The sequence below is a fragment of the Gymnoscopelus microlampas genome, assembly GCF_963454915.1.
Source record: "Gymnoscopelus microlampas genome assembly, chromosome: 15".
NCBI lineage: Eukaryota > Metazoa > Chordata > Actinopteri > Myctophiformes > Myctophidae > Gymnoscopelus > Gymnoscopelus microlampas.
In genome coordinates, this window is record NC_139952.1 from 19,540,032 (window position 1) to 19,563,835 (window position 23,804).

General features: G+C 41.8%; 1 protein-coding gene across 1 annotated transcript in view; it reads left to right on the forward strand.

The window, feature by feature from the left end:
* Window positions 1–594: 594 nt before the first annotated feature.
* col1a2 (collagen, type I, alpha 2) overlaps window positions 595–23,804 on the forward strand; it is a 25,781-nt gene continuing 2,571 nt past the window's right edge. The window contains exons 1-48 of the mRNA XM_084080214.1: window positions 595–615; window positions 1,107–1,142; window positions 1,702–1,785; window positions 2,807–2,863; window positions 3,671–3,715; window positions 3,828–3,881; window positions 3,972–4,025; window positions 4,256–4,309; window positions 4,562–4,615; window positions 5,603–5,656; window positions 5,972–6,016; window positions 6,366–6,464; window positions 6,985–7,038; window positions 7,940–8,038; window positions 9,168–9,212; window positions 9,787–9,885; window positions 11,955–12,008; window positions 12,138–12,245; window positions 12,366–12,419; window positions 12,674–12,772; window positions 12,856–12,909; window positions 13,042–13,140; window positions 13,446–13,499; window positions 13,623–13,676; window positions 13,811–13,864; window positions 14,151–14,204; window positions 14,402–14,446; window positions 14,786–14,884; window positions 15,379–15,486; window positions 16,022–16,075; window positions 16,171–16,224; window positions 17,932–17,985; window positions 18,173–18,226; window positions 18,382–18,489; window positions 18,969–19,022; window positions 19,493–19,546; window positions 19,776–19,937; window positions 20,050–20,157; window positions 20,422–20,529; window positions 20,842–20,895; window positions 21,191–21,298; window positions 21,539–21,592; window positions 21,759–21,866; window positions 22,226–22,279; window positions 22,469–22,576; window positions 22,936–23,182; window positions 23,325–23,509; window positions 23,792–23,804. The exon at window positions 23,792–23,804 is cut by the window's right edge and continues 230 nt beyond it. Of these exons, the coding sequence (XP_083936340.1) occupies window positions 2,861–2,863; window positions 3,671–3,715; window positions 3,828–3,881; window positions 3,972–4,025; window positions 4,256–4,309; window positions 4,562–4,615; window positions 5,603–5,656; window positions 5,972–6,016; window positions 6,366–6,464; window positions 6,985–7,038; window positions 7,940–8,038; window positions 9,168–9,212; window positions 9,787–9,885; window positions 11,955–12,008; window positions 12,138–12,245; window positions 12,366–12,419; window positions 12,674–12,772; window positions 12,856–12,909; window positions 13,042–13,140; window positions 13,446–13,499; window positions 13,623–13,676; window positions 13,811–13,864; window positions 14,151–14,204; window positions 14,402–14,446; window positions 14,786–14,884; window positions 15,379–15,486; window positions 16,022–16,075; window positions 16,171–16,224; window positions 17,932–17,985; window positions 18,173–18,226; window positions 18,382–18,489; window positions 18,969–19,022; window positions 19,493–19,546; window positions 19,776–19,937; window positions 20,050–20,157; window positions 20,422–20,529; window positions 20,842–20,895; window positions 21,191–21,298; window positions 21,539–21,592; window positions 21,759–21,866; window positions 22,226–22,279; window positions 22,469–22,576; window positions 22,936–23,182; window positions 23,325–23,509; window positions 23,792–23,804 (3,436 nt within the window). The 5' untranslated portion in view covers window positions 595–615; window positions 1,107–1,142; window positions 1,702–1,785; window positions 2,807–2,860. The remainder of the gene's footprint in view (window positions 616–1,106; window positions 1,143–1,701; window positions 1,786–2,806; window positions 2,864–3,670; window positions 3,716–3,827; window positions 3,882–3,971; window positions 4,026–4,255; window positions 4,310–4,561; window positions 4,616–5,602; window positions 5,657–5,971; window positions 6,017–6,365; window positions 6,465–6,984; window positions 7,039–7,939; window positions 8,039–9,167; window positions 9,213–9,786; window positions 9,886–11,954; window positions 12,009–12,137; window positions 12,246–12,365; window positions 12,420–12,673; window positions 12,773–12,855; window positions 12,910–13,041; window positions 13,141–13,445; window positions 13,500–13,622; window positions 13,677–13,810; window positions 13,865–14,150; window positions 14,205–14,401; window positions 14,447–14,785; window positions 14,885–15,378; window positions 15,487–16,021; window positions 16,076–16,170; window positions 16,225–17,931; window positions 17,986–18,172; window positions 18,227–18,381; window positions 18,490–18,968; window positions 19,023–19,492; window positions 19,547–19,775; window positions 19,938–20,049; window positions 20,158–20,421; window positions 20,530–20,841; window positions 20,896–21,190; window positions 21,299–21,538; window positions 21,593–21,758; window positions 21,867–22,225; window positions 22,280–22,468; window positions 22,577–22,935; window positions 23,183–23,324; window positions 23,510–23,791) is intronic.

Here is a 23,804-nt window from a genome sequence, read left to right on the forward strand (position 1 = left end):
GAAAGTCATACACTGACATCTTAACTTGGAAAATGACATTCCACCATCTCACATTGCATAAGGGAGATCTGTTGTATTGCTCTTCTTATGCATTGATTTGGATTGAAAGATCTTTACAGATCAGGCAGAAAATGTAGTTGTATTTGTTTCAAATGTTCTGCTCATGACTGAGATTGCTTCAAATTGCATACCTGAAATCACTGGCTGTTCACACAGTGTATACTGTAGCTTCCTGGTGTCTTTAAAGGGCTGTGGGCCACTGTTTATCATGATTATGTTTACCTGTAAACAATAGACACATGGCTTCTAATGCTGGTGGTGGCATGGCTTTATCATGATACACCTGTAACCATGACAATAGCAATTATTCATTGTTTATGTAGGAGCATGTGCTAATAGGCTATCCATTCATTATTACCATGATATCTATGCATGCTGGGTTATGTATTGATAGTAGGACCTAGCTAACCTGGCTAATGGCAACGATATTTAAGACAAATGATGAATGGTTGATGCAGCATGCACATTAAATGACACAAGAACGACACGCTGAAAAGACAGAATAAATAAATCTTGCATTTATTTATCTTCTTTTCTATTCAGGTAGGACCCAAGGTGAGCACAAATACGTTCTTCTTATGTGTCATTTAGCATCCAGAGTGTGGCATTATATTTTAAGAATGAAGCAGTTTAGGTCAGCAGAAGGTTAAAGTTCATCATTGTGATGCACTGTAAGGCCTATAGGCTCATGAAGTTGATTGAAATGTGTTTTTGTCTCGCATGCCTTCTGATCACATGGTTTGTTTACATACACATTTAATGGACACCTTCATGTAGTGAGCCTTGAGTCAACAACTTAAGCCTAATTTATACTCCATAGTACGACAGTGTTTGCTCCTGACACATTGTTAGCGTGACAATTGTCGGAAAGTGACACAGTCGTATGATTGAGTATAAATGAAGTTTTAGGTTTTGGATATACTTAGGTGCAGTTTAGATGAGTCGTAGTGGCATGCTTTGCTAGACTCATGTGGCATTGATATGTTTCTGAAGTTGTAAGGTGCTTTGTGTTTTGGCCTCATTGGGTTTTGTTGTTGCCGTCACAGGGACCCAGAGGGGACAAAGGACCTCGAGGTGACAGAGTAAGTTGAAAGAAAACCTTACTACCTTTGAGTAAACACCATGCTGCCCATATGAGTTGATGTGGCTACTACTACTAGAGCTTCTGATGTGGTCTGTGCTGTATATATATTGCATATTTGACGTGGCGTCGGGTGACGTAATGTGACCTGCCAACGCCGATAGGACACGCCCCTTTGTTTACATGACCCCATAGCCCCATAGCTCAGTGTCAATGGCAGTTATTTCAAAGAAATTGGTATTTTATTCAATCATTTTTACCAATTATCCCAAAAGTGGTCATTCTTTTCAACATATTGACCTAATTCACCTTTTTTGCTAAATATTAGTGAATCATTTTGCCCACTTTTGCTGAATTAAAATATAGCATACAGCATTGGGATAATTCTCAATATTTCCAACAGTGAGTTAGTCTGATTTACAACAGATACCTAATGTATAATTTACAGTATGTCCGCTTTTAATCTCACATAGTTTAACAACTCACTCTGGTAGCATCTTTAGCCATTCAGTAGTTGTTTACCAATACGATTTACTGACAACGTTGTCTATGTTTTGCAGGGCCCTCAGGGACCTAACGGAAGAAATGGAAAGGACGGACTCGATGGACCCCCTGGACCCCCTGGACCCCCTGGACTCGGAGGAGTAAGTTCCTTGTCTTCACTTACAAAACACCAGCTTCTCTGCCTCTGGGTTTGTCCCAGACTTGGGTCAGATGCATCGTCTAGTTTAGTTGATATATATATGACATCTGCTCCTCCCTGTGTTATATAAATTCAGCCGAGCACTGAGTTAACCAGAACAATCTATATTCGAATTATGTACTGTATGTATTTGGCCCATCTATGGCTCAGTCAAGGATGCTGGCCAGGCTGTGAGTAACATGATCATATTAGCATGGAACATGTTGCTATGTTTTGGGAAATAGCAGATCTACAAGCTCACACTTGTGGATCAGCTATAAAAAATAAATTGTGAAAAAGGTGGATAAAGTTTGCTGTATATAAAATTGGGTGCTCCCATAAAGCACATTCCAAACACCTTTTATTTCAGTACATGTTTGCCCAACTACGTCATTAATGTCATGACCTGATGACCTTTGACCTTTTGACTCCTTCTTGCCCCCTTATGACCTCCGTAGAACAGAATTAAGGCCATTAGGAGGGTTCACATACAATTATTGCATAGTTACTTTCCTGGCTAGAATTTCATGTGATTTAATTGGACTCTAGTTGCCCATATTTTGTACCCAGCAAAATGTATGAAATCAAACATTTACTATTGCAAATGCTGCCAAGGTTGGAAAAGGCAATTTTATTGCAGATTATTGCAGACTAGAGATTAATGAATTAGTTATTTCAACTCTAAGCTGTACATATGCCTATATAGAGTCATCACAGATACATGAATGAAGGGTTAAAACATTTTAGCATATTGGGGGCTACTTAATTAGCCATTCATGACTGGAAATGACCAATTAGTAAAAATAGAAATATACAAGTAAAAAGTATTTTATTTAACATGTGTTTACTAAGCAACAGTGGGCAGCTGGGTATTATAGTACAACAACTAGTAATTACATGTATTTTACTTGTGTATTACTTAATTTCTGCATATGTGCAATAGCTGTCAAGCATTGACGTTTTGTTTTCTTCCCGGTCAACAGAACTTTGCTGCTCAGTACGATGGTTCTAAGGCACCTGATGCTGGCCCAGGCCCCATGGTGAGGATCACACACACACACACACACACACACACACACACACACACACACACACACACACACACACACACACACACACACACACACACACACACACACACACACACACACACACACACACACACACACACACACACACACACACACACACACACACACACACACACACACACAGCAATATTACTCTTCCATCAAATAGACTGCTGGTATATTCTGCAAAATCCTTAGTTTTACTCTGAGAGTGTAATTGTTAATTGTCAATTGTTACACTCTCAGTGGTAAATTAACACTAAGGGCTTTGATATGTACCCATTAGCTTTCTAGCTAAGGAGGAAGATATTGTCTAGATATGAGCTGTCAGTCATCTTTATTCTGCTTTGACCCATTGACCCCCTTCGGGGGTGGTTATGATATTAATGGAAACATGAACAAAAAAACAGTCACAGAACATCATGGAAGGTTTCAGGTTATGGAAGTTTCTGGGTTACCCTTCGTAGTCTTTATGATTTACACAATGTACACACAATGATACTGATTTATCCAATCTGACACTACTGATAATGTGAATATGATTTAGGATATCTTAACTTGATGTGTCAATTGTGATTGATTGGTTGATTGGTTGATTGATTGATTGATTGATTGATTGATTGATTCATTCATTTATTGATTCATTGATTCATTGATTCATTGATTCATTGGTTGGTTTATTACGCTAATAATTTCTCTGCTGCAACAAACCAGATTATGTATATTTGGCAATAAACACCTTGAAGCTTGAACCTTGAAATTATTTTTCCTCCATAGGGACTGATGGGAGCTAGAGGCCCATCCGGACCTCCCGGACCCCCTGTAAGTACTCACACACAGGGTGTGTTTTTTGTCTTATCCCATTTGACGTCATCCATGTCCCATTCTGTTTTCTATGTCATGACTGACGGCTGTTTCTCTTCCTCCTGAACAGGGCGCTCAGGGACACACAGGACATGCTGGAGAGCCCGGAGAGCCTGGACAGACTGTAAGATCATCCTCTGGTGATTTTACATGTACATTTTAAATCATTTCGAATCTGTGGAGAGAATTCAGCAATTTGTTTTTCTTCCCCAAGGGCCCCGTTGGTGCTCGTGGACCCCCAGGGCCCTCTGGCAAGGCTGGTGAGGATGTAAGTATCCATTTCTGTTGTTTGAACAGCTTTCATCATGTCCCACTTTGTCTCAGTTCTTCAGTTCAAATCTTTAGCAGACAAACCTTTCTCTGTTACCTTCTGAGACAGTTGTGTGTGTTCTCACAGAGATGATATAGAGGTGGATAGAGGTGGATAGGTTTTACTAGTCTACAGTATATTCTTATGTTCAATATCACATTGTTAAAACTGTGTCTCTTGGCATACAGGGCAACAATGGCAGACCTGGCAAGCCCGGCGACAGAGGAACCCCCGGTTCTCAGGTGAGTGATAGTCACTGAAGGACCAAACATTGTGCTTATCAAACCACAAACCTAACACAAAGAATCAGCCACTTAACCTGAAGTCACAAAACTGTATAGTATTTGATCTTGGTAAAAGAAATGCATCTCTTGGATAGACACACAAGCATACAGGCCCCAGACAGATTGATGCCTACAACAAACACATTCACATCCTAAATGCAGGGTTTGTCCTTGTAATCATGTCAAACATCTCTTTGTGATCCTCTGCAGGGCGCTCGTGGATTCCCCGGAACCCCAGGACTTCCCGGAATGAAGGGACACAGAGTGAGTGTTGACCTCTCTGCCCTGAGCGATCTCAAGACACCTGCTCTGTACTGTACTCCTTAGCACAGATCAGAGATCACTGGGGAAAACATTGCACTCAGTGCTTCCACAAAGACTAAAATGGAAGAGGAGAGCCTTCTGTTATATGCTGTATACAGTATATAAAACCTGGACTAAAATGTTTAGAAACAATGTGCTGTGGACAACACCACCTGGACAAACTAAAGGACTATGGACTATGCACTTCCAGTACCAAACTTCCTGTTGTACTTCCTACTTCCTGTTTCCTGATGGTGGTTAAGGATCAGGAAGTGCTACGTGACTCCAATTGCATTTTAATTACCATTCCTATCATAACCTTTGGATTTAATATTTGGGAATAATTTAACATTTTACATAAATGTAATCAATCTCACCATCTAAATTGACTGAAAGGACAATTGAATGATAATTTGGCACTTTTCCACATTTGTGGTAGAAAGATTAGGCCCTTGGAGATGAATGTGTCCAGTGGATGATTTCAGAAAGCCTCTTATTGGAATCAGCACCAGATTATCGACAGGTTGCAAATCCAAGATTTGAGGATATCTGCTTTCCAGGACTGGCAGTAATGTGCCTCCCATGAGACCAATGGTTTTCCCTATTTATTGTGATAGTTGTAATGACAATCAAAAAATGGCAAGCATTTTCTTTTTATACAGAAAGAACCACAAAGTGTTTCATGATATGGAGAGAAAAATAGACAATATAAAAACATTGGTGGACATTTAGGAAAACAAAAAGATAACAAAACTTAATGAGTAGGAACTCAAGAAGACCCTTGAGAGCATGGATTATCCAGTATAGATCTCTATCTCCTGACTTTCTCCTGACTTGACCCTACTCTAACTGGGAGTTGTAGTCCCACGAACTTGTTTCCCACCATGTTTGTAGGCTGTGTTTTTAGTCAGCTACATCATTCTCAAACGTATCCAATTTGTGTTCCAGGGTTACACTGGTCTTGATGGACGCAAGGGAGAGGGTGGTGCTGCTGGTGTCAAGGTAAGATATCAAAATGTCTTCCCATGAGTTAACTGAGAAAAGGATTTATGACACATTCATTCTGGAGAGAAATTCTAGATCAGTGCATGTTTAATAGAGATTGGAAATATAGATTGTAGTGCCATACACAAGACCCCCCCCCCCCCCCCCCCACACACACACACACACGTCCATCTCAGCCCTTGCTATCTCCCTCAAAAGCCATAATACCGTAATGATGATAGCATTGATGAGGATGTTGATATACTAAGCCATAAACAAATGAATCTATGACACTTCATCACCCTAATTCACTCTGTCCTGCCTCTCCTATAGGGAGAGACTGGTGCTCATGGTGCTTCTGGAACTCCAGGACTTGCTGTAAGTATTTAGTAACTATATATCATATCATATACATGAGATATTATGATCTGTGCAGCTTTATCATTTATACCCAGTTGTTAGGGACCACAGAGATACAGTATGACTTATTGTGGATAGACTCAAACAAAGAGGCTTATCCTAGCTTGAGTTCATCATCAATCATCACAATAGATGCAATTGCATCCATTTGTTGATCACACCATTGTTTGTTTACATTAGACACTAGTTGATCATTCCTACCACCAGACACTTGATGTTCAATACTACATTTCGTTAGAAACTAGTTGATCGTTCCTTCCTTTGTTTACAAGATACTTGACGTTTTCTTCTATGTTCTCTCCTCTAGGGCCCTCGTGGTCTTAATGGCGAGAGAGGTCGTGCTGGTCCTGCTGGCCCTGCTGGTGCTCGTGGTGCTGATGGCAACGTTGGACCCGCTGGACCTGCTGTGAGTACTGTCTCGACAGTTTGCCTCTATCTTTAACCTAGAGACAAGATAAGATAATGCTGGATTGATCCCTGAGGGGGAAATCGGGCTCATACAGCTAAGAGCTTGCATCCATTTCTCGTTCAGTAACCAAAAGTAAACCAAAAATAAGTAGTGCTCATTGATGGATGTTCATGAGGCTTAGTCTGTGTTTTATCTCACCAAAAATCTGAACAAATGGCGAATATACAACTACAACCAGGTCAGCACGTACATTACACTAATCTGATTCAACCTGGAGTCCCTATTTTGGGCATGTCATTATAGGCACAAATATTCTATTTTGGATCTATAAGCTCCCAAAGCATTGCGATATGAGGCAATGCGACACATTGAGAGCTTGTAGATCAGCAATTTCACCATTTTAGTAGTATAAAATTGGGCTCAAGTGGCTATGCTGAGAATGATAACCTTTGACCCTCATGTGAACTATGGCAGCCATGATTTACCCCCTTAACGATCTTTACCTTCTTTCTCCCAGGGTCCTCTTGGTGCTGCTGGCCCACCAGGTTTCCCTGGAGCCCCTGGCCCCAAGGTAAGTTTGATGTCACTTCCGGTGGTGTTTCCTTTCTTTTGGGAATGGTATTAATATTAAGCTTGAGATCAGAAAAGGAGATTCACGTTGCCATGTACAGTATATAACATCATAAATGAATGACATAATATTCATAAAAAAAGAAGGATTGTCAACGTGAATTGATGTTCATCCACATAGTCCCTCATTTGCAATGGTGCCAAGACAACCACTGAGAAGAATACACACATGGTCAAAAGAAAAATAAATACATCAAAACATATACAAACATTCTAATTAATCGGCTATTAATTAATCAACCTTAATAAATCATTCAAGAAATGTTACTGATTTAGTCTTTATTGTTCCGTTTGGCTCCTTGTATACAGTAGTATCCCCAAGGGAATAGCTAACTACCTAGATAGCTAGAATGACACCGTCAATTGACAGAGTTGAACCAGATTCATGCTTCATGCAGACTGTGTGGTGTATACAGAATCTGTGGCAATATGACACAATCACAGCCTGCACGATAGCCCTGAGTGTGTAGACACGCACCTGCAAGATGTTGTAACTATGTGGATGGGGCACACAAGCCGTGATTGAATGGCACTAGAGAAACTAGAAAAGCACAGCAAAGACATCTACAAAAGAAAAGGGCAAGTTCATTGCAAGGGTAATGACCCCAAGAAGCATAAACCAAGGAAGAGGTGTCATCTACATTGTTACAATTATATCATAGAGGAATTATATTCATATATCAGCACATACAGTGTCAATATAAATGCAATACATTTATATTCAAATAGCTTGTAAGGTTTTATATCCAGTGCTCCTTTTGTTGCAGTGCAGTGTTAGCCAGCAGGTACTATTAATGATGATGATACCGTGTGTGACTGTGGATGTTTCTGATCTGTGACAGGGAGAGCTCGGAGGTGCTGGATCTTCTGGCCCATCTGGCCCTCAGGGATCTAGAGGAGAGCCTGGAGCCAATGGCGCCGGTGGACCCGTCGGTCCCCCTGTAAGTGTAACAGTGATGTTGCTCATGAGTTGTGTTATTCTCACAGTATATACCACTCTGGTCCTGTTGGCCAGGCCCTGGTAAGGCTGGGCGATATTGAAAAAAGTAAGGCTGGGCGATATTGAAAAAATATCAATATCATTATCCATAATATGATGATAATAACGTGGATATGATGACAAAACAGGTAGAGTCACTCAGCTAGAATGAGATCAGAAAGTTATAGCATGTTACTGTAACATTTAAAATCAGGAAAAGACAACATTCAAGCTATTATCATAATGTTATGAATACTGTATTATAACCAAAATCCCAGTCGATATCTAGTCTCATATCACTTCAGTTATATTATATCAATATATCGCCCAGCTCCTGGCCCTGGGTTCATTCTAAGATATTGTAGTTCAGTCTGGACAAACTCATTAATACATAAAATATATTCGTTGAATATAAAATGAGCAATATATTTATTTTGGTATGGCAATTAATTAGATCCCTACCAATAGGACTCTGAATCCCAACAGTATATAAAAGTAGATCCAAAACGACAGGTGGTAGCTTGGGTGGTGGAGAAAGTTTTAAAGCAGCAGCACAGACAGCAGAAGGCAGTAGCAAACAGCAAACAAGGAATGAGCAATGCAACTTCCCCATTTAAATAGGGTGCTCTATTATGAAGTGAGTATGTGATTGGTTGAGAATAGAAGCTTGGAACTGAGATCTACCGATGGTCGGCCAGCAGCAACTGAACTGAGTGTCATGAGTGTACGTGAGTGTCACGCATGTACTGTACCATGCGTGACACTTATGTTTTCTGTTTTAGTCAATCAGTTGAAATCCAGTCAGTTATTTTTCTACGGATCAGATTGTCAGATGACAAACGATGGGAACATTATACATACTATAGTTTATCTCTATGTAGCTTGGTTGAATAGGAATCAGCCCATATTGGTAATAGTCATACTGTAATAATCAGTAATAATCAGTGTGCAGATTGCACAAATGCCAAAGAAATTCACCTTTCTAAGATAATAATATGATCTAAACTTGTAACGGTAGTTGTTCGAAAGCGGTTTAATTTTGTTTGTGTGACATGTTTTGACACGCTCTATGTTCCCATTGCCTCCTGCAGGGCAACCCTGGTGCCAATGGTCTGAACGGAGCCAAGGGAGCTGCTGTAAGTATAGGATTCACCAGGGACACTTAGGTCAAAGGTCATTTAGGGTCTCACAGTAACCAGATTCATCGACCTCAGCAAATACATTTCCCCGCCTCACACACACACACACACACACACACACACACACACACACACACACACACACACACACACACACACACACACACACACACACACATATTTGGTTCATTAAATAAATATACTTTAGTGGACACTAGAGGGGAGTATCTCAACTCAGAATAGATCATTTGGATGGGTGGGGGAATGGGAGGAGGTTAGGAAGTGATTTCATGGGTGACAGCACCTGTGTGTGTGTGTGTGTGTGTGTGTGTGTGTGTGTGTGTGTGTGTGTGTGTGTGTGTGTGTGTGTGTGTGTGTGTGTGTGTGTGTGTGTAATTGAAAAGTTTGTCTGCTCGTCTCATTTCAATAAACATATGAATAGGATTTTTTTACACCAATTAACGCATTAACATTGAACACACTGTCATGTGAGGACATTTCAAGGTAGGCGTGTTGAGTAAAGATGACCTGTCTAAATTGACCTCTTGTTTTTCTCCCCTGTGACCTGTAGGGTACCCCCGGAGTTGCTGGAGCCCCCGGCTTCCCCGGAGGCAGAGGAGGACCTGGATCCCAGGGACCCCAGGGTTCTGCTGGACCAAGAGGCCTTGCTGTGAGTACACATTAAATACACATATAGGGTGCGTCTCAGGTCCTTATTCTACTCTGTCCTAGCTCCTCTATCCTCACTCAAACTGAACGTAGAAGCCATTTTGCCACTCATGTCAAGTCTCTTATTCCTTGGATCTAGACTCATATATTTATTTGACATTTGTGTATCTATGACAGTCTTGGTGACTCTCCCCAAATAGTGTTTGGAGCACATGTTTAAGGCACATACATCTTCATTAATGTACAAATTCTAAATTTAAAGTGCTTAACTCTAATCCGCGGATGTTACCCGACCTACGGGCCCTAAAGACGTGTTTTATTCCCGTCTGTGCCATTGAGCTATATTAAATCGGTATGTGTCGGAAGGTGTAGCGCAGCAGGTAAAAGCTGGTATTACACTCGATGGAAACAAGGAAATACAATGGCATTCAGGCACAGACGGGACTAAAACACTTCTTTATTAAACAATACAGAATAATACGGAACACAAAGAGCCTGTATGATCAGGTAACATCCGTGGCTTTGGGGTAAGCACTTTATATTTAGAATGTGTACTGTACAAGGCTTAAATACAGAACGCTATTTGGGGAAAGTCACCAAGTCATAGATACACAAATGTCAGAATCAATAAAAGACATCCATGACAGGCTTGATCCAAGGCTATATTAGGAGGCATCACTGAAACAAACAAAATCCCTAGCCCACCAGGAAGACTTTCCAAGCTGTACAGTTTGACATGTGATCACCCCACCCCTCAAGCTGGCACTATAATTCCCCTACTGTACATCATGCCTTACATGGGGGGTCAAGTGTCAGCTGTGTTGTTGTCATCAGAAATGGACGTCGCTTAACATGACGCTTCAGAGGAATTCATGTCCCACACGATTTCTTCGTTTCCTCTCTCCTTGCCTGGTTTCCTCCATGCATCCTCATGGGAGGGACTAAGTTGCAAGGAAAGGATGCAAGTGAGGGAAATATAAAGAGTCGGACCTGAGACACAACCATAAACACACACTCACATGCACGCACTTACAATTGTGCAGATGTACACACACATACATACAGTACAGTATCTAGACACATGCTCTTGAGATTATGTTAGATCAATCCATGCCTCTTCTTTTGATATCCTCCACTCTGGTCTTTAATTTTTTATGGTTTTGATAATATCACAATTTAACAATTTCAATTTAACAACAAGTTAAACCTTGCATCCCTATTTTGGGGACATTTTCAAAGAAATTCCAATATGTTCAAAATATTTCCAAATTATTATTTTTGTATTTAAAAAAATAGCGAAAATAGACGATCTACAAGCTCACGACTTATCGCATCCCGATGAATCTAAGATAGATTAAGATTAAAGATTGGCTATTTTTGCTATTTGTTGTGCAACTAAATATATAGGGCTTAAGCAGTTAAGAAAATGTCCCCCCTCTGTATTTGTTTTAAATTACAAATTGAACCCTGATTATACATTGCACTTTATTGATCCTGCAGGGGGAATTTCAGTTGTGACAGCAGCACATAAGGCTACATAAATGTCCTAAATGATACAGAAGGATCTGATCATTAAGACCACTCACTATGCACAATGCAGCGCACAGCGCTAATGTGTCCAAATATATCATAATGGCCGTACAACAGCAGTGTGCAATGTGCATACTGAAGATTCAAGATTGAGGATTCAAGATAGAAAAAGAAAGAAAGAAAGAAAGAAAAAGACCTGTCAAAGGACTACAATAGAAATATGCTTACAATGGAAATAAGCTCTTGAGCCTTTTTGTGTTTTATCCTTTTGACAGATCTGTATATGTTCATGTATGTGCATTTGTATCACTACAAACGACAATATATCAATCAAAAGCAATAAAACAACAATAGAAATAGTAGAAACAACAGTAACTAAGAACAAATATATAATAATAAATAACAATTGCATTTTTTGTATTGTCTGTTCATGGAGAAGCTTCAGCACTAAACAAACACTGATCTGCATGTGCTCAAACAGCCATGGTTTTGTGTCTTCATTTCCCCACTCTTAATCTATTCACCTCTTATCGATTTCAGGGAGATCCCGGTGCATCTGGTGTCAAGGGAGATTCCGGTGTCAAGGGAGAGCCTGTAAGTTTTAACCTGGTTCCAAACATACTTATGTATTCATTGTGTGACATTACAATGTAAACCAAATGGCAGGGCTTTGTTTTCATACGAAGATTTTAAAATCAAACACCTCTCTATTGCCTTGCTCAGGGACACTCCGGACCTCAGGGAACCCCCGGACCTCAGGGTGAGGAGGGCAAGAGAGGACCAACTGGTGAGGCCGGTGCCACCGGCCCTGCTGGACTCCGTGGAGCTAGAGTGAGTAGTGTTCACATTCACCCAGATCCATCCGTACAGTAAATTGTCTAAACTGTCTTGTTCACACCAATAATGTTGTGTGATCATCTACTAATGGCTGTGTGTGTGTGTCTCCCACAGGGTGCTGGCGGAAGCCGTGGAATGCCCGGACCCGAGGGAAGAAGTGGCCCTATTGTGAGTAACCATAAAGAATATGTCGGTTGAACAAGTGTGCCTCCAATAGATTAAACATCCCTAATGTAAAATACCTAAATGGCCATATACTTTAAGACTCAATAGTCACTTTAGACACTGTAATCATCATATATAATATTTGCAGATGCAATGAGGGAGAACACATCAAGCTGTTTTACATACACCTGTTGACACCTGCTCTCCTTCCCTTTCTTCTCCTTCTTTTTCTCTCTCTCATTCTCTCTCTCCTCTAGGGTATGCCCGGACTCCGTGGTGCCTCTGGTGCCTCTGGCGCTCGTGGAGCCCCCGGAGATGCCGGTCGTGCTGGTGAGCCCGGTCTGACTGGAGCCAGAGTGAGTTTTTGTTTTGTTTTTTATCAGGAGTCTCAAATAATAAAAAGTAAAGATGAATCACTGATCAATATTTATCTCTACAGGGTCTCCCAGGAAGCGCTGGAAGTGGTGGACCCCCAGGCAAGGAGGGACCTCTTGTGAGTACATCCCAACTGAACTTCATTCCACACCATAGTTAATTCATCTACATCATCAGTATGGATTACAGCTACAGTACACATGCACTCCTGCATGGGATGTAATGTAACTTCTCTCTCATCCCCCATCAGGGACCTGCTGGACAAGATGGCCGCTCTGGACCTCCCGGCCCAACTGGACCTAGAGGCCAGCCCGGAAACATTGGATTCCCCGGACCCAAGGGACCTGGTGTAAGTGGATTCAGGACAGATATTAGACAGGACCACGACTTGGAGATTAGCAGACACCAACAGCATGTTCTTAGACTTGTTCTTGGCTAATGAGCAGAAGAGATGTCCTGGTATCCTACCAAGGCTGAAGCTGTGCGAAGAATCACAATTATATATAACTCTTGAGCCAAATTAGATATACGTAACTATTCATATAACTTTACTTTGAACTTGGATGTACTAACTGCAGTCTTACTCTTATTCTTTATCACAGTATAGAATAATGACATGCTCATAATCTCTCTTCTCCTTCTTTCTCTCTTCAGGGTGAGGCTGGAAAGCCTGGTGAGAAGGGATCCACTGGCCCCACTGGACTGAGAGTAAGTCCCAGTCGAGCATCATTTATCACTAAAGCTTAGTATATGACGAGTCATTATGTCCTCCACAAAGTTGTATCCATCTGTCACAGAAAAGTCATGGTTTGCCTATCTGTCTTTGTATAGGGAGCCCCTGGCGCTGATGGCAACAACGGAGCAACTGGTGCTGGTGGAGCTTTGGTGTGTATTAGAATTTGTGATCTTGCATTTAATGAGTAGTTCCTCTTTTGGCTGATGACCACACTGTAACCGTTTGTCATGTTTCCCTGTGATAATCTTTGGTCTTTTCTCTCCCTCTCTCTCTCTGCTTTCAGGGTGCTACTGGTGAGAAGGGAGAGCAGGGATCCGCTGGAGCTCCTGGCTTCCAGGTTTGAATGCATTATCTGTCTTCAGTCCAAAATGGTTAAAATAGCAGATTTAAAAGCTCACAACATGTTGCATTGTGATAGAGAATACTTTGTTTAGTCGTTGAACTAGAACAACTTTCTGGTTATTCAGTCAGGGAACTCAGACAGGCCTCTCAGGCACCCATCCATCTCCCTTTGCCAGGCATTAATCAAGTAAAGAAAAGTAGACCGTGATATTGAATTATTATGGATGATGTTAGTCTGGTTATACAAGCAGTGTTATTGATTTTGTCTTTGATATCTGCAGGGACTGCCCGGCCCCTCTGGACCATCTGGTGAGGGTGGCAAGCCCGGAGATAGAGTGAGTATACCACACACTCACACACACACACGTGCTGTACAAAGACATCCTGAGATTCCTTTTATCATATTTAATACCATAAGTGTACTGCTGATACACTGTATGAACAATCTTGCCATTGCTGTGTAATGTAGGAACCGTAGCTATTGATACGAAATTGGTTTACATCTCTAACTAACTGTTCTCTGTCTCTATAGGGTGTCCCAGGAGACCAGGGTCTTTCTGGACCTGCTGGTGGCAAGGTAGATCTACCTGTCTCATCTCATAATCCCATAATGCCTTGCTTGCTTTCTCTAGTTTGCATACTTCACACATTACTCATAAATAAGCGCTTTTCAAACATCAGACAATAGTGCATCCGTCTTTACATTGATCAGACAGAAAGATACATTATGCTACAGTTTGTGTTTTGAAGACGATTTGTCCATTAGCCGTTATTTTCTAAATGTCTCTTCTGATGATTTTTTATGCACTCAGAGTTAAATGAACACTCAGGGTTATACCATCTACATGTTGGCCATGTAAATGCAACAACTATGCTTTACATTTCTATAACTGACCCTATGTGTGTGTCCCTCCAGGGAGAGCGTGGTAACCCCGGCGCTGCTGGATCTGGTGGACCTCAGGGATCCATGGGAGCCCGTGGACCTGCTGGAGCCCCTGGACCTGATGGTGGCAAGGTAAGATAATTATCCTGGTGGTGTGACTCTGTCTGGCGATAAAGAGCGTTGTAACTTAAACACTTAAAAGGACTCATAGAGATAGAGATAGTCTGCACCCGAAAACAAATATTGAATACAGGAAATTGTAGTCCAGAACGTCCAAACTAGGCTCAAATCGGTCAATGATATGACAATCAGCTAAATATGGTGAGATAGCTTTGTGCCTCTTATCAAGTTGCATAAAAGGCTTTCTCAGAAAAAGGAAATATTCCACACAATTTTACACACTATATGTAGTGGGGGTCCGTGTTTCCTCCATCTCTCTCTCTTAGCTAAGGTGTCCTTGGCCTGAAAACCCGTTGAGGAACCTGTTACAAGGCATTGACTACTTCAATTAGTCCATTTATTTTTCTTTTAGCAAAATAATCATTGGTGTTTAATGGGAAAGATGAACCAGGCTTTGTTATACTACGGACTACCTCAATACCATACTTTGCTGTCTGTGTTTCCAGGGAGAGCCTGGTGCTGTTGGAGCTGCTGGCGCTGCTGGACACCAGGGTGCCGGTGGAATGCCCGGTGAGCGTGGAGCTGGTGGTACTCCTGGAGGAAAGGGAGAGAAGGTATGTTGAGTCAAATGTATTTATTTAGCACATTTCATACACAGAAAACTCATTGTGCTTCCCATTAAAGGATAACGGAAAGAAAATACAAACAGATATATAAAGTACAATATAAAACCTTCTCATCCACACACATAAAATACAGCATTTAACGAGTGCCTGATGATCTTGTGCTCTGATTGGTTTATAGGTAGTGAGCAGGTCAGCGATGTACTCAGGAGCTAAACCATTTACAGCTTTGTAGTAGTACATTGAAATCAATTCTGTTTGGGATCTACATTTCCCCAAGCAGAAGTTTATCCCACATACAGTGCTAAGCATAGCGAGCTCTATTCTGCGACCTTCTACTATTTTGCAATGTAACCATTGATTTACAGACCCATTCTCTGGGTAGTTTAGTTCTTCGTGCGACTCTGTTCTAGTTGGAGCCCAATGAGCTTTATGTTATGTCAGATTTGAGCCTGCTTCATCAAACCATTAATTTTAATCCTTGTCTATCTGTCTGTCTCTCTTTCTCTCTTTCTTACACCTATAGGGAGAGGCAGGACACAGAGGACCCGAGGGCAGCCATGGTAGAGATGGAGCTCGCGTAAGTTAATTCAGTTGTGCAGAGACAAACCATTGTAATTACATCCAATAATTGGACTGTACCAATAAGACCCTTGGTCCTGTCTCTTTTTATAGGGTATGCCTGGACCCGGTGGACCCCCTGGACCTGCTGGCGCTAATGGTGACAAGGTAAGAAGATGTTACTTTTATCACTCACCTTCACGTTGCAAATAATCAACAGAGAGAGACAACACACATGTTTTTAGGAGATCTCATCTCACAGGAAGTGCAATGGGGCATTTTGGTGGTCTAAAAAGGGCCACCACTGTACATCCTCCAAAATGGTAGAGAAACTCCTTCAAATGAGGGGCATAGGGACAAGGGTACCATCAAAACATGATTTCTGATTTTTGTAACAAGCCAAGCTTTGAAATAGCTCAACTTCCTTATTGTAAACGCCCGGGGAATATACCTCCCATCCTTCATTAGCTAAATTCACAAATACACCCCCCCCCCCCCCCAATATTTAGCGCACTATATTTAGCACAATATCTGAAGCCTTAGTACTGCCATCCACTGGCTGTTTTGTAGTACTGCACCAATTGCACACAGATCATATCCCAGTTGAGGGAATGGAAAGAGAAAGTGAAAGTTTTTTATATATCATATAAAACAATAAAGTATTCAACATTACAATTAAAAATTATCAAAATTCGGATTAATTTTCTTTTAATTTATTTACATTTTTTACAAATCCCTTTATTGATTTTGCACAGACATGAAAAACAAGAATTGTAAAAGTGCTCATGTAAAGATGTATGTGCCAAACAGGGTAGAGGGATGGTAGGGTGAGGGTAAATGATTGAATAGTATCATCCTATGCCTTTCTACTGCATGGACTGAGGAACTGCTTTATGGTTCAGTGAGGAACACTCACATCATAAATGAGAGTTAACCATTTATTCCAACAAATGGAATACAATTATATTTGCTGTTGATGGTTCCGCTCTTTTAAGATGTTCCAAGCACCATGCTAAGCTAAATCAGGGAATGCAATGCATTCCCCCATGAGTGAACAAGATCGGGCCTGAGCAAGACATTGGATCAGTTAATCATGGAAAGCAAAACATTGCATTTCAGTTCAACCTTAGAGCCATGCAAGACTCTGAACTAGAAAGGTGGAGGCTTGGGTGGTGGACGCAAAGCTTTGCAGCAGCATCAGCATCAGCAGTGAAGTGTGTGTAGCAGAATTGAGAAGTGGTTATCAAGAGAATAAGGAATCATTTTTTTAAAGGGACCACCTTTATTGAGAACATGAGCTATGATTGGTGTGTAGAAAAGTGTGGCTGATTAGAAACACTTATTCGATCAACAGACTGACAACTGAGACGGGGTCACATGTGATTCCAGTGTCCTGCATGAACTAATGCAATGCTTAATTTATATATTGTTAACTGCTAGGGGAGAGTTAACCGTATGCAGTACAAGTGATAGTCGAGCAACAGTAGTATTGATACTAGAGTTGCTGCTGTCAAGGATGACCCTAACTCCAAGGATAGAAACCAAGGATTTAAATGTGCAGTCAATTAGATTTGACATTTACCCATAATGAATAATCATTAGTAAAAAAAATATATATATATATGAATTTCTTATGATGACATATTTGTTAATAATGTATGAACATTTGTTTGTACGTATAGTATATAGATTGTATGTGTAGTTATGGAATAAATGGATGGAATGAGCAAATCCAAATTGAATTATCATTCAATAGTAATGTGATCAATTCCTCATTATCATTACTTTTCCATTAATTCCATCAACAGTCCGGGTTCTAGTGTTATAATATATATATATATATGATATTATAATCCTTATTATTTTCTCCTCCAGGGAGAGATTGGTTCCTTCGGACCTTCCGGCCCTGCTGGTCTTCGTGGACCCTCTGTAAGTAACCCAGAATCACTTTTTTCACACACACATAAAAAAAATAAACACCCATCACATTGTGTTGCTATCCAAACAAACTATGGAGCTAATACAAGAATATATAAGACACTGGTCTTAACACTGCTCTGCTGTCCCTTATGTACAGTACGTATCTACTCTCTGACACATTGCTTTTCTTCCTCAGGGAGAGCGTGGAGAGGGTGGACCTGCTGGAGCTCCTGGATTCGCCGGAAGCCCTGTAAGTCCTCCTTAGCCAATGACCAACACAATAGACCAGTTACACAGGATATCACCTAGAATCATCAACAGCATTCAGAGGTCTAGATCCCTCCCTATGCCACACATAACACATGGCCATGTATGACCCCAAGCCTCTTGCTGTCTCTCCTACAGGGTGCTGATGGTCAGGCTGGACGCAGAGGAGAGCGCGGACCTGGTGGTGGAAAGGGAGATGTTGGCGGTGCTGGCCCTGCTGGACCCGCTGGACAGTCTGGACCCGCTGTTAGTATAATACACACTCTTACACTCACTTAAAACGAATATTGTGCCTTGGATATCAGGCGGGTGGCTTTAGAGTCCCCTATCTGAGGTTGTTTTGAACATATGAATGAAGGTTATATTAAGTTCAAGTGCTTTCAAATATGTTTTAATCCATTCGAGTTTTACTGCAGACACGTTTGTCAAGATAAATCATTTATTGCAATGAGACTGCATTGAATTTGGACGTCTGGCTCTGCTCCTGTGATGCCACAGATGTATCTGTGCAAGCATGACACAGACTCTAAGATCTCAACCCCCCCAGAAGCAGAGCCTAATGATACATGTTATTACATGGACAGGACAACAACATTTTGAATCCTTCGGGGGGGCATAACTTAAGATCCACTGATATTAAACATGATACAAATCACAAGAATACACTGGTGTCCATTTTGATAGAATTGTGTGACTTAAAACTGTGTTTTTCTTTTTTCATCTAGGGCGCTGCTGGACCTGCTGGCCCCCCTGGTGCCCGTGGTGACAATGGCCCATCTGTAAGAACTGATATATATTGTATTATATGTATATAAAAATCATGATTAACATATGCTACATAATACATCATCTTTACATTGCTAGCAGATGAAACTCTTTATAGTTTCTACATTACACAGTAACAATTTCAGTTTGAACTCTGACAGTGTATAAATGTGACCAAATGGACCATTATGTGACCCTTTTAGTTACATTTGTACACTCTCACAGTTGAATTTGAACAGCGGTTTTGCTGTTTGCTATGGTCACACTTAAGACTTCATTATGTTCAGACTAAGATACTCATGCATGTATTGGATAGATACACACACACACACACACACACACACACACACACACACACACACACACACACACACACACACGTGCACACACACGTGCACATACACACACACGCACACACACACAAATATGGATCTGGGTGACCTATATCTGATCTTCAGCTCTGTGTGTGTGTTTGTGATATCAGGGTCTGACTGGTTTCCCTGGTGCTGCTGGCCGTGTTGGTACTCCTGGAGCTGCTGTGAGTTATGATTTCAGTATTGGCTGACAATTTGCCATTTTAACTATGATCAATGTAAACACACACTGCACCTCGCTCTTTATTCATTTATTCATTACCATTATATCATTTCACACATTATCTTCAGACTGAAAAATAATGGAATGCAACTGTCTAATTATAATTTGATGCATACATTTATACATGCTCTGTATTTTTGTTTTGACTAAAATCCCTCTCCACCTCACAGGGTATTGTTGGTGCACCTGGTCTTGCTGGTCCCGCCGGCAAGGACGGTCCTCGTGGTCTTCGTGGTGATTCTGGTCCCGCTGGACCCTCTGGAGAGCAGGGTATGGTTGGCCCAGCTGGTCTTGCTGGAGACAAGGGACCTGGCGGAGAGAGTGGCGCTCCTGTAAGTGTCAGCGGACCATTAAGTGTTCTGTACCTTCAATGAGAGTTTGTGGAAGTTGGTTGATGTAACTGTATGCTGACGACTGATGGGTATTGGTGTTGTTTATGTGTAGGGAGCTCCTGGTACTGCCGGACCTCAGGGTCAGCTTGGATCCGTGGGATTCGTTGGTCTGCCTGGTGCTAGAGGAGATCGTGGTGTTCCTGGCGGTGCTGGTGCCCCCGTAAGTACAACATCCACACGGACAGGTGCATAGCGATATGTCACTGTTCTTTTACTGTAAAGGTCCTTACACACTGGAAAATGTTCTCTTCTCCCCACGCCATTAATTCCCCCGAAAATATTTTATTTTGAAGTGTTGCTTGCGTCATGAGTCAAGCACTGTGTATGTCTTTTATCATTTTGTATAATTGCGTTATACTTCAGTCACTTGTTGTTGGTTCATATCATCGCACTGAACCCTGTGGTCTTCTGTGCTTCATCACAGGGAGAGGCTGGTAGACTTGGACCTGCTGGTTCCTCCGGACCCCGTGGTCCCGCTGGAAACATTGGCATGCCTGGCATGACCGGACCTCAGGGAGAGGCTGGACGTGAGGTAAGACCCTGTTGTACCCCCAAAAGGCCTTCTGTCACCCTAGCCACTGTTAGCTCCTGTAACTATTACAGCATCATCGTGTGTATGTTATGTGTATGTTAATATAATACAATGTTACAGTGTAACATACATTGCAGGGAGACATTAGCCATAAGCTAATTACTAACACAAAAAAAGCATATTAGACCTGGCATGGTCATTTTGTATAGTGATATTATATTATAACATTATAATTCCTTGCTATAATGATATGATATATATTGAATTGATCTAAACGAGCTAAATGTTAAATAAATTGTGTGCCATCCACAGGGTAGCACTGGTAACGATGGACCCCCTGGCCGTCCTGGTGTTGCTGGATTCAAGGTAATCAGAATCAACTCTTCGGAATCAATTTTATTGTCACAACTTTATTGTCATTAAACTGTCAAAAGATATATGTACACACACACAAACGCACACACACACACACACACACACACACACACACACACACACACACACACACACACACACACACACACACACACACACACACACACACACACACACACACACACACACACACACCAAAACCTATTTTGTTAATCTGTGCAAATCACCCCCCCCCCCCCCCCCCCCCACACACACACGCCCCTCCCCTCCCCAATTGTGATCACAGGGAGACCGTGGTGAGCCTGGTAACTCTGGATCATTGGGAATGGCAGGTGCCCCTGGACCCGCAGGACCTACCGGAGGCGCTGGCAGAGCCGGAAACCGTGGAGAGGCTGTGAGTACCGATACCAAAACATTGAGATATATTATATTTTATATTATCATGTTAGATTTTGTTAGTGAGAGTGTAACAAATATAACATAAATTAAATATAAATTAAATAAATATTGCATTTGTACACTCTCAGAGCTACAGTAACACTGAGGATTCTACTCTGTAGATAGAAACTAATGTCATTGGTTTCGATCGCCATCATCCACTGCGCCTTTCAGTGATCCATTGATTCTTCCCCAGGGCCCAAGTGGACAATCTGGACCCGTTGGAGCCGCTGGCGCTAGAGGTGGCCCCGTAAGTACAGCGAGATACAAGAAGTATGCAATATCCATCTATACATGCATTGTGTGCAGGTATAGTAGTAGTAGCCCATGTATAGCATGCATCATACAGTTTTGTCATGTGTCTGACCACACTGTGTGGCTGTGTGTGTGTGTGTGTGTGTGTGTGTGTTCTGTAGGGACCATCTGGACCCCGTGGTGAGAAGGGAGGTGCCGGAGAGAAGGGAGAGAGAGGCATGAAGGGTCTTCGCGGACATGGTGGTCTCCAGGGAATGCCCGGACCTTCAGTGAGTGGCTGGTTGCACACACGCTGAATTTTTTTATGGGTATAATATCTGCGCTGTACCCCAAACACATCTCAGTCAGAAAATGACGCGGACACCACACCACTCAAATATCAAAACTCCATATATCAAATATCAAAGTCCAAAACTGTTCTTTTTCAAAAAACTGAAAAAAGAACCTGTGTTCCAATGGATTTAGTCACAATCTCTTGTAAATACTTTTCATTTGCTCAATATTTATAAAACCCACAGTCAGAATTAACCACTTTCACATTCACTTTCAAAATATTTCAAAATAGGGCTTAAGTCGTTAATGCAATCAATCTTTGTTAATGCACTGCCATTTCTCGCTCTCCTCACAGGGACCTGGAGGTGACTCTGGATCTGCTGGCCCTGCCGGACCCGCTGGACCTAGAGTGAGTAGAAAAGCTCCTTACCCACAATACAGCAGTCACCTCCTAATGTTGTCAGTCACAAGCAAATTATTATTATTATGATGATTATTATTATTATTATTATTATTAAAACCTATATACTAGGTGAGACAAGTTAGCATTGATGAGACAGACACTTAACTGTTTCTGGCTCTATCTTCTCTTATTTAGGGCCCTGCTGGACCCCATGGACCCGTTGGTAAGGATGGTAGAGCTGGTGCCCATGGAACTATTGGTGCTCCTGGATCTCGTGGACCCAATGGATATGTTGGACCTTCCGTGAGTACATCTACGTTGTTCTCGTCTCTTTACACACAGGATCATAAGAACTGAACAAATAACCTTCCCTGTCCTCATGTACTAATCACTGTAGATACGAAAGTAAATTGGACGGCTATTAAGCAGAATAAGCACACACAACTACATATATATAAATACAATGTACATATCTACAAATACAGTCTAATATTGGCACATGTGTCTCACTAACATGCCTCTAAGCATTGTTTTCTTATTGTTATTCACATTGTCGAGGAAACTTGCACAAGAAGTACAAGAAAACAAGTGCTACACTGTATTGTATTGGATATGTATGTAACAACAGAACAGACACCTTAAACCTGTGTGCCTAACCTCAGGGTCCTCCTGGATCTCCTGGTCTTCCCGGACCTGCTGGCCCTGCTGGTGGCGGATATGACGTCTCTGGAGGATATGATGAGTACAGAGCCGACCAGCCCGCCCTGAGAGCCAAGGACTACGAGGTGGATGCCACCATCAAGTCCCTCAACTCCCAGATCGAGAACCTGCTCACCCCCGAGGGATCCAGAAAGAACCCCGCCCGCACCTGCCGTGACATCAAGCTCAGCCACCCCGACTGGAGCAGCGGTAAGAGAAGGAGGATGGCATTTTGGGCACTGTGGCCTCTGGTTGTGTAGCAGAGATAGGAAACTAGTGCATACAAATGTGTGTATGTGTGCCAAAAACTGATTTCCCTATCCCCTAAACCCCCCCTCTGTCTTCTCTGTAGGATTCTACTTCATCGACCCCAACCAGGGATGCAACTCTGATGCCATCAAGGTCTTCTGCGACTTCAACACCCGTGAGACTTGCATCTACGCACACCCCGAGAGCATTGCTCAGAAGAACTGGTTCAGAACCACCCAGGCCAAGAAGCACGTCTGGTTCGGAGAGACCATCAATGGAGGCACTGAGGTGAGACCCCACACACAGGAAGCAGATTGTGTCCACCATGGCTTGATTGGCTATAACAGTAGAATCATTGACTGGCTAGTTACCGCCAGCCATAATCTGACACAGTTGACATTTTTTAAGCCCTAAATACATTACCATATATACCAACATTTCTCCTCTCCGGCTCATTGGACAAACTTACTTATAAATACAGCCAACTATATATATATGTAATATAAATAAATGTGTCACAATTTCAAAAACAATATTCAAATATTAATATTGAGCTTCTCTGCCCTACAGTTCGCCTACAATG